The 10,006-nt window shown below is 45.1% G+C and overlaps 1 protein-coding gene across 2 annotated transcripts; it reads right to left on the minus strand.

Annotated features, from left to right (window-relative positions):
• Positions 1-1,007: 1,007 nt before the first annotated feature.
• On the minus strand, positions 1,008-4,934 carry LOC147449731 (uncharacterized). 2 transcript variants are annotated; one of them, XM_086522082.1, is made up of 2 exons: positions 3,241-4,932; positions 1,008-3,141 (listed from the first exon to the last, which is right to left on the minus strand). In XM_086522082.1, exons 1-2 carry the CDS (start codon positions 3,583-3,585, stop codon positions 1,735-1,737), a joined length of 1,752 nt encoding a protein of 583 aa, XP_086378208.1. In that variant the 5' UTR covers positions 3,586-4,932; the 3' UTR covers positions 1,008-1,734. The 2 variants fall into 2 exon arrangements, with proteins under 2 accessions (XP_086378208.1, XP_086378206.1); XM_086522080.1 differs by having other exon boundaries at positions 1,008-4,934.
• Positions 4,935-10,006: the final 5,072 nt, after the last annotated feature.

A 10,006-nucleotide genomic window follows, 5' to 3' on the forward strand; every position in this document is an offset into this window, starting at 1 on the left:
TACCTCTAATTAAATACAGTGCTGGTCATCACTGTACACATTGTACAATATATAGGCAAAGGGCATAGGCAGAAAAGCACCCCACCTTTCTAGTCCTCTCCTACCTATATACATTAACATGGGCCATAGGGTGGGAATGGGCCCTTAACCTAGCTCCTGCAATGATGAAAAGTATAAACAGATGATGGATGTCACTATCAGTTAGCTAATGCCTGCACCTTTACCATGTGCAATGTGGGTTGCTTTCCTACTTTCAGGAGCTGGCCCAAAATATAACAAAAGTACATGGCCAAAGCTAGCAATGATGACCCTTTTTCCTGTGCCCTACATAGCTATCCCTGCTGCTCAAGAGATCTGGCTATGTCCTATCGCCCGGGGCAACAAACCGCCTGCAACCGCTCCAAGCGTCTGTCGCCAACACCCCGCACGGGGAGGGACTTCTATACTGTCGAGAGACCTATGTGTTCTGTTGAGACTAAGCAATGAGCATGGACCTTAGTCTGGTCACACTCTGAGTCCCAACATGAAAACACGGATTTTATGGGGATTTAAAGCACACAATCATGGGCAGCAGTGAGTATGTCCTCCATGGACTTTAACAGACAAACTCCCATGAACCAAGACCATCCAGCTGATGTGGACCTGGCTTTGGAGATGTCAACTGGAAGTTGGGTAGTACAGCATGTGCTCAATAGCATTGGGCACATGTGGATCCAGATGTAGAGTAATTGGTTCAAGGGAAACTAATCAATATTATATGTTAAATTTTTTAGTCATCTTCCAACAGATTACAAATTATGCCTCCCACTCTACATATGGATTCCAATGCGTATGTGGATCGATGCAATGACTACCAAAGGGAACGCGTACCAACCACAGTCTACAATCAACAACCTCTAATACCTATCATTAATGCTAACTAAAGATAATACCCCAATTACACCTTAGCAGCTTAAAAAGGACACTCATGAGCTCAACTTAAAAACCTACTATTAAAATTATAGAGATTTACCCAACAGAAATGTGAAAATTCCAGTATTTCCTGCTTAAACTTCAACCTAACCTTTTATGTAATGAATGTTGATACAAGGTCTTATGAGCAACAAAGTGAAACCAGTACATGAATATATGAGAGGATCAAAAGCCTCTGACCTGAAGGATGGCTAAAGGGAAAAGAAACAATGATGAGATGTCAACAAAAGAATAAGAGCTGCTGCCTCTACAAATTAGCCTGCTCTACAACAATATGACCAGTACCTATCTATACAACAGGGGGCCCTTTGGACCAAGAAGTACTAAAAAATCTAGATGGAAGAACCCCATCTCCCATGAGTAAAGGAAACTTTAGAATAGTAAGGTGAAGGTTGAAAATGGATAACCATGCATGATGCTACTGATACAGAGGAAAGATGTACTCACAAACTCTAATGGAGTAGTGATGGACCTTCTTATTGAAAGTACTGTGCCATATAAATCCGGGCGGATCGAGGGATTCGAGGTGCGGGAAAAAAACTCTGCAAAAATAGGTCCTGCATGTCTGCATGGTGACCAAGCTCTCCCTTCTGGTTTACTTCCTGTGGATATGGTAGCTAGCTATCTGCAATACGTACCTCAAAACCAACTCACAAAGCCAACCGATGAAAAAACACTCTGCTGGCCTGCCGCTGGCCGCCAGACCTAACACCCATGAAAATGCACATTCTCTGCAGAGGCCAAAGATGGCCCAAGACGATGTTATTGTGAACTTGTTCCAGGGTCCTCTCCGCTTTCAACTTGCTGATGGTGAGCTGTGCTTAAAGGATGTTGGTGCTCTGACTGCGTTGATCGGCTCGGGTATGCATTATTGAATGCGGCAAGCATGCCCAAATGCTGGTCTCCAGCTCCTAATCCCAAGCCTGGCCCTGCTTGTAGTTGTGATCCTTGCTGCAATACCATGGATCCATGAATTGGCATATGCCCATATTGACCACCTTGCAAATCAAATCCCATTCCACCAAACCTATGCATGAATGTGACCGCATTCGCAGGAAGTATGGATGGTGTCGGCACCATCGTATTTGTGGAAGATGACGGAGATGTGCCTCCAGTAGCACCTCCTGGTGCCCCTGGCACCGTCACTCCACTTGATCCAAGATGTATCGATGTACCTGCGGGTGCCGCCATCCTGTACATTGCTCCATTTGGGCCACCAGATGGAAATGTCCATATCTGCTCATGGGAAGGACCAGCTATGGCAGCAGGGTTTGAAGAGCCTCCGCCTACTGGAAGCATCCAAAAGGCCCCTGGCAAAGCGCTATTGCTTGTAATTGTTCCTGGGGCCGGCGCGACGGCCCACATTGGCATTAGACTCGAGGTTCCACTTTGAGATGGAGCGGCCGCTCCGGAGAGCGATGATGACCTCATTATAGGAAGCAATGGCCTTGTGAGCTCTGGCTGTTCATCTTTCAAATGGCTGAGAGATGACCCTCTTAATCTTTTCCTGCCACTACCGCTGGAGTCCATCGAGTCTGTGCCACCGATGCCTTCCCCTACATCGGCCGACGGCTCTCCAATGAGGCTTTCATGGTGAAAACCGGATAAGGCGTCGTGCCCTAGCGAAGTATCCCCTCCATGACCAATGCAAAGCCCCATTCGTCGATGTGCTTGTTCTTCGACCGATTGATCCCACTCTGCTGATCTTCTAGCTTGTTCAATCCGCGCTGCATTTAGGGAATCGGAGGGATCGTGTCTCTGGCTCAGAGCTGACAATCCGAGAGTACCATGAAAGGAAGGGGGCCTGTGCAAAGGTGCCGATATGCTAGTCGACGTTGAGCGCATGGAACCACCTGATGTCTGGAAAGAAGCTGGAATAGTACCGGTACCTGTAGCAGCAATTACCGCATGCTCCGCATGATGAAGCAGCCACTCAACGGTCTCTCCATCCGATTTATGTCCAAGTTCCCGTGTGAGTTGAAAGATTCGAGCTGCACAAGCAGCTGGCATTCTGATTCTTCTTCCTCTCCCATCAACCTTGGTATGCCTGTCTTTGGTAGAAGATCTCTTTGGAGGGGGCTTTTTCGGCACGATGTGTCCCGCCGAGTCGAGGGATGCTCCGGATATGACAAGGTCTTGTGGGGGAGGGGGTCTGGCCGATCCAATTAGCTGGTTTGACAAGGTAGCAAGAGGGGGATTGGGGGGAGCTTCAGATGAGTACTTGGGGCCTAAATTGGGAGCAACAGAAATAGCGAGAGATGCGTCTACCTGTGAAGGCGGGCCAATGCCAGAAGATGGCCCTCCGCCGGCAGCGCCCATGGCTGCCATCACCTGAGCTATGGAGCCACCAGCGCCGAAATGAGGACTACTATGTTGCTGTTGCTGCTGCTGTTGATGTTGCTGCTGGTGCTGGTGCAGTTGCTGTTGCTGTTGCTGTTGCTGTTGTTGCTGCTGCTGTTGATGAGCTGCATAGGAACCCACTTGGGCGCCGCCGCTTCTTTGGTCGCTCGGAAATTGGACAAGCTGCAAAGGTAGGGTACTAGAAGTAGTCTTCTCAGAAGGGCTACTCTCTCTTTCTCCTTTGGAAGCTTGGCCATGCTCTCCTGAGTCCATTGTAGGGTAAGCTGGTTGTAGGTGGGCCAAGCTAGTGGATCACAAACTCTTGTTGCTGCTGTTCTACTGGGACTAACTGGTTTGGGTTTGTGATGATACATGAGGGGGGTGGGGAGGGGGAGATCTGGAAAGGCAAGGTCCTCCTATTATTGGAACCACATTAAAGGAAAAGGTCAAATTGGGGGAGAGCAAAGCAAGGCCAAGGTCTTCACTCTTATAAACTTCCAAAACACTACAGGAACAATGAGAGCCTTCAGTACCCTCTCTCTCCTTGCTCTTTGCTTCTCTCTCCCCTCCCTCCCTCTCCCTCTCTCTACAGCATTGCAATACTATGTAAAGCTTCTTCCTATCCCTCTCTCACATACACACATAGCTGCTCATCACTTGCTTCACATGGCGATCAATATAGGCTTTCGGTAGGGCAATAAACCATTAGCCAATTCATGGCTACCACAGCATCTCCTGCCTCTATACGTAGAATAGCCCACAATACTTAGTTAGATCCTGGAAGGCGGAAAGCAACAGTAGCACACACTTTCAGAATTAGGGCAAGTGGAAAGAGCTTTCTGTGGAGACTTATATTGTAGTGAAGTCTCTACTTGGACAACCATAAGGTCACAATTCTGTATCGACTAGATTAAGGTGATGATTAATGAGCCTTGAATAGATCAAGGCATCGATGAACCTTAGAAAATATTGAGAGAGATCTATTTTGTGAAGCTGAATTATAACGTAAGGGAAGCACCATGGCGTTGCCTGTGCATGCTTGCAGGTCTTGTTGAGTTAGACCTGCCCATAATGGATATGATATGTGAGGGGAGCTTTCTGTGAGTGAGCGCATCTAAGGGGCATGTCCTTGCAGTGTGAGGGCGGCTGCGGCAGAAGGCAGCTGACTGCAGATGCTTGAGCTTATATAAGGGAAAGGTGGGTGTGTTTATCAAGGCTGCGCCAGGAAAGAGAAGGAAAGCAATCTGCTGATCATCAGTTAGTTGAGAGCTTTGAAGGACGATGATGGCAGATCAGCGTGTGTGAGCGCACTGTGTGCGGGTGTGCAGGTGCTGTGTGCGTGTGTATGAGAGAGAGAGCGAGAGAGAGAGAGACTGAAGAGTGTGTGGTTTGTGTGGGAAAGAAAGAATGCTGTGCGTGAGAGACATCTTGGATAGAAAGCGCGCGAGAGAGCCAAAGAAGGAGAAGATTGGGGGTGTGTAAGGTCCTGCATTTTAGAGAGAAGAGGTACCGCGTGCCGGTCTGCGGGTCTGAGAGAGAGAGAGAGAGAGAGAGAGAGAGAGTGCGTGTGGGTGTGTGTGTTTTGAGAGAGAGAGAGAGAGAGAGAGAGAAGAGGGGGGCGCAGGGAGGCAAAAAGCTCTCCCACCAGAAGAGCCGGCGCGCTGGCTAAGCCTGGCTTGCTAGCTGGCTGAGCTAAAAAATTGGGAGCAGAAAGTGAAACTACAGTGGCTTTTGAGCTGAAAATACAGTCATTTAGAATCTTGAATTTACATAACAATTTTGCTTTCGCAAAAGGGAAATTCAAATAAACTGGTACAAAAGCCAAAACAAAAAATCACATTCCACTTTTGGATATTTATCCAGCTATCTATTCAGAGAATCAGATGATGTCCCAAAAAATAAAATAAGTTATAAAAAAAGAAAAGAGGTATAATTTCTATTAGTTCTTTACTTCTAATAAGTTCCCTATTTTCTTATGCATCCTGATTAGCAGTTTTGCCAATAAAGGAAAATATAGGAAAAGATATAATTTTTTACCCGAAAAATTCAGTGCGTGAGAAGCTGTAATTTTTTCCCGAGCTTTTTATTGAATTTATTGCTTTTTTACTGCTAGTAAGTTGCAATTGTGATAAATCTATTTTTTAAGAATTTTGACTGCTAGGCGTTAACACGTTGCAGAGAGAAGGATGTTGTCTGCAGATGTATAAAGGATGGATGGATGGATGTATATAGCAGGATGAAAAAACCCTTGTTGGAAAGGGAGGAAAGCAAAAAGCAAGAAACTGCAGCACTGCAAAGGGTGGTAAAAAAAAAAGCAACACAACTCAAAAAGCAGGAAAGTGCAAAAGAAACAATCTAGGAGCAGATATGGCAGCAGCACAGCCAGTCCCCCTTAGGCCCCCCCCCCCCCCCCCCCCCCCCCCCCCCCCCCAAAACAAAAAAAAAACCCTCTCTCTCTCTCTCTCTCTCTCGCACGCACAGATGTGGAGTGCAAAGCGAGCAAGCAGGCGCAGAGGGAGGGAGAGAGAGGTAGAATCTGCACTGAATGATCGATCCATAACAAGGGACGGATCCATTGTGCGCCCTTGTATATTTGAGAGCGCTGTTAATAGATCCAGAGAGAGAGAGAAAGAACGAGGTTATTAGAGGTGTGAGAGAGAGAGAGAGAGAGAGAGAGAGAGAGAGACGCCCTGTGTGTGTGTTGTGGGGGGGCGGGGGGGGAGGGATACTGGGGGAGGGTTGAAAGTTGAAACTTAAAATTGTGTCTAGCGAAAGGCGACAAAAGGAAACGACTTGACTGGTCACTTGAGGAGTGTGTGTGTGTGAGAGAGAGAGAGAGAGAGAGAGAGAGAGGGGGAGGGAGAGGAGGAGAAGTTGAACACAGGCAAAAGAGAAAGCGACGACAAGATAGAAAGAAAAGGCAGGAGGGGCGCGCAGGCTTTTGTATGCAGTGCTGCTGCTGCTGAGCTTGTTGCTCGCTTGTGCTGCTGACAACCAACCAATGGCAACCATCTCTCTCTCTCTCTCTCTCTCTCTCTCTCCCCCCCCTTCTCCTTGGCCACATGCCTCAATTTATTTCACCCAGCTCTCCCCCTGATTATAGATTCTCACCCCGCCCATCCATCTCCAATAGGGTGAAAAATAAAACACATGGCCCCCACAACACTAAGCCCACAGTGGATGAAAGCTTGCTTATCCCACACTCCTTTCCTTAGGCAATGGTCACGCTTTTGAACAAATAACTAAGCCTCATTTTTATTTATTTTTAACATCAACACTAGGAAAGTAGTAGGGAGAAACTTTACACATATCATGTATTTACAATTGTGCATTGTTGTACATTACACCTTCGAGGGGCAACCATGAGAATCACCCCTCTTACAGGGGAGGAGAATACACCCAAGAGAGCGCAACTCGTGAGCCTCGAACCCTCAATTTTGAGGTTACATCACAAAGGTCTCACCAATTGAACTACGCTTCTTGGGTAACTAAGCTTCATTCTTGGTCATACGCAAAAAGGAGCATTAAATGAGTTACTAAGCCTACCCTTTGTAACTATGCGGATTTTGGTATAGTTGTAAAGTTCAAGGCATAGTTGGGAGGATGAATGAAAAACTAAGCCTCATGTGACCATGCAAGAGGTTTAGTTATTCATTTAATGCTTTGTCCATGCATAGTTGGCATAGTTATCAATAACCGATAACTAAGCCTCTCATGACCATGCCCTTAGCAGTTTTTCACACGTAGGGGCTCTAGTGTTAGGCCCTCTGCGTTAATTTCACTGATTGAAATTCAAAAATTTTATGGTAAAAACGAGAAAAAGATACAAGTGCTCCTAAGATAGGATAGGGGCTATGCTAGCCATTAGAAAAAAATTATGGTACGTTTCAAGAAGTTTTTCTTGAAAGAACATCACAAATTGTTACACTTTTAAGAATCCTTCTGATCCGACTTGAGCACTTCTGGGACAGTGTCAACAAAAGTTGGAAAACCATTGACCTTTTGATTGCCCAATATCAACTCAATAGCTTGGAGGTCTTGCTTGTCCACAAAGTGATGAAAGAACTTGACAATCTAGTGATGCCAATCTGTGACTTGGGGTTGGATTGGAAAGCCTGAAAATGGCCCAGAAGCAGTCTCTTGTGGAAACCCCATATTAAAATCATTTATCAGACAATGATGCAAAAGAAGAATTGGTCTAGCCCCCTTAATAAGCTATGGAAAAAGCAATGGCCGGAGGAAAGGTGGGAGCATGTAATGGAGAACATATGGAAGCCAAAGGTTCCACAATACATGAAGGTTTTCTTATGGAAGGTTACTTGGGGTGCTCTACCGACGGGGGTGAAGATTCAAGAGAGAGGGATTGGGTCAGATCGATGCTTGGGGTGCACGTTGACTAGTGAATATCTAGCCCACCTGTTCATGGACTGCCCAGCTATAAAAGGCCTCGCAGGGAAAGTATGCAAGTGGGTCCAGAGAACATGGAAAATTATATTTTTCAAGACTGACCTATGCTTTGGAGGTAAAAACTCAGGTAGTCCTGCACTCCTCGTCAGCACTCAGATTGTTAGATACTTCTTCTTTCAAAATGTATGGCAAACAAGGAACTGCCGTGTGTTTGAAGGAGGATTTGAGGCGGCAAGCTTCGCAGAAATTATACAGGAAAGCAAAGTGCTAATATGGGTACTCGAGCGCAAGCATCACTCAGAGGATTGGCCATGGTCTAGGACTACTTGTGCCTTGTTATAAGCAGACGGAATACCGGGGGAAAACCTTGGCCATCGGTGGGAGTGGCTGCCCTTATAGCCGTTGTAATTATGATTCCTGGATGTTGTCATGGCTTAACATGAGCGTGACAAAACCTTGTAATTTTTTCGGCTACTCAATACAATTCACTCACAATTGTGAGTTTTGCTTAAAAAAAAAAAAAGAATCCTTCAAATTCTGTCTCGAAACTGAAACTAATCTTAATTGCACCCCTTTTCTCTAACACCTTGTTAGAGACGTTCAAAGCTTTAAGAGTAGCATTCCACATAGGCATGCAATATAGAAGACAAACATATGTCTCATTTGACAGAATGCTCTCATTGCAATATGCACTACAAGAAGCCTGGTAGTGACGCTTTTAAAAATTAGCGAGCATTGACACCAAATAATTTCTCACAAAAAACATAAAAGCATCATTGTAGACGTTGCTAATAGCATCACAAACTATATCATTTAAGCGACGCCTGCAAGTTCAAAAAAAAAATGCAGGAAGTCCTCTTGCAATTCACTTCAACACACACACACACACATCTTCGTCAATTTGCTTCTCCCATGATAAAGCTCACATGTGTGTAAGTGTCCCCCTATCCCCAAAGTGTCCCCCTATCCCCACCCCCCCAACACACACACACACACACACACACACACACACACACACACACACACACAGAGAGAGAGAGAGAGAGAGAGAGAGAGAGAGAGAGAGAGAAAGAGAGAGAGAGATGAAATGATATATTAACGTCTTCAAAAAGGCCAAAATGACCTATGAGACTAGTTAGTTACAAACTAGTGAATATGATACCATCTGTGGGTACAAAAAAGGAGATACAAAAATGAATCTAAAAGTGCTACTAGTTAAAATTGTGTGGGGTATATGTGACCACTAATACAATGGGTGCCCAATATAAGAGGGTGATATAATGGGTTAATGTCGATATAATATGGCTTAAATCCTCTACCGTAGTCTCCGTCAATGGTGTGAAGCTCCTCTTTTCAGTCGTGGGCGTCTCGATTCCCTAGCTTTAATGGTTGGTCAATTAGAGTACCATGGGTGTGAGTATGAGTCATTAGGGAATTTGGGAGATCATTTGGAGGGCCTTATTGAAGAGAGAGAAAAGGAGGCGCATCCAATGAACAACAAGCCAACGTAACGCAGTAGGAATATATAAATCAAAAAATGCAAAAGAAAGAGAAGAAACATGAGATAAAACCTTGTTTTTACGGCGTTTATGGTATCCATATGTGGGCCCAGGGTCTGAATGTAGTTAAGGTACTGGAAGATAGCTACGATAATGTATCATACTCCCGCCACCAAAAGCTCTTGCTTCATTAACCAAGAGTTCAAAATTGAATTTCCCTCCATTGCAAGCAAGTTCGTGGTTTCTTCTACCACTCAGAAAGAGCCATGGTTTCTTCTTCTTCTTCTTCTTCCTGCCCTAATAGCTCTAGGGGTTGTTGTGATCTCTCCCCAGTCAGCCTCACCATTAGTCTCCCAAGGAGGCCAAGTAGCACCATAAGCTCTATCACTCTCTCAAACTCCATCAATATAGATAGTCAATGGCAACAACAGACAATATACAAAGGTTCTTGGGTTCTTATGCAACCAAGAAGGAGGAAAAGATCCTCAGCAACAAATCTATTTCGTTCAGCATGAAAAGTATGAGTGCTAGATTTCAAAGTGGAGGTGGGCAAGAAAATTGTTAAGGAGGTTTTGGTACAGCATGTCTATAGTCACTCCAATGTGATTACTAATGGCGGAGATGTATCATTGACCTATCATCCTTGATGCAAATGTAAGTGTGTTCATAGCCTTCCATCTCTATTCTTTCTTTCAGACCTTGTTGTTTTTTTTTTCTTTTTGAAGAGGTAGAACAATATTAACAGAGGTAGATCAAGTTCTCATAAGTTCTAAATTCTATTCAGTTGT

This window comes from Adiantum capillus-veneris, chromosome 10 (assembly GCF_014529385.1).
Source record: "Adiantum capillus-veneris isolate H3 chromosome 10, ASM1452938v2, whole genome shotgun sequence".
Lineage (NCBI taxonomy): Eukaryota > Viridiplantae > Streptophyta > Polypodiopsida > Polypodiales > Pteridaceae > Adiantum > Adiantum capillus-veneris.

What these genes read in the sequence shown, in the direction of transcription:
- LOC147449731 (XM_086522080.1), bottom strand. Translation starts at nt 3,585, where the DNA reads ATGGACTCAGGAGAGCATGGCCAAGCTTCCAAAGGAGAAAGAGAGAGT.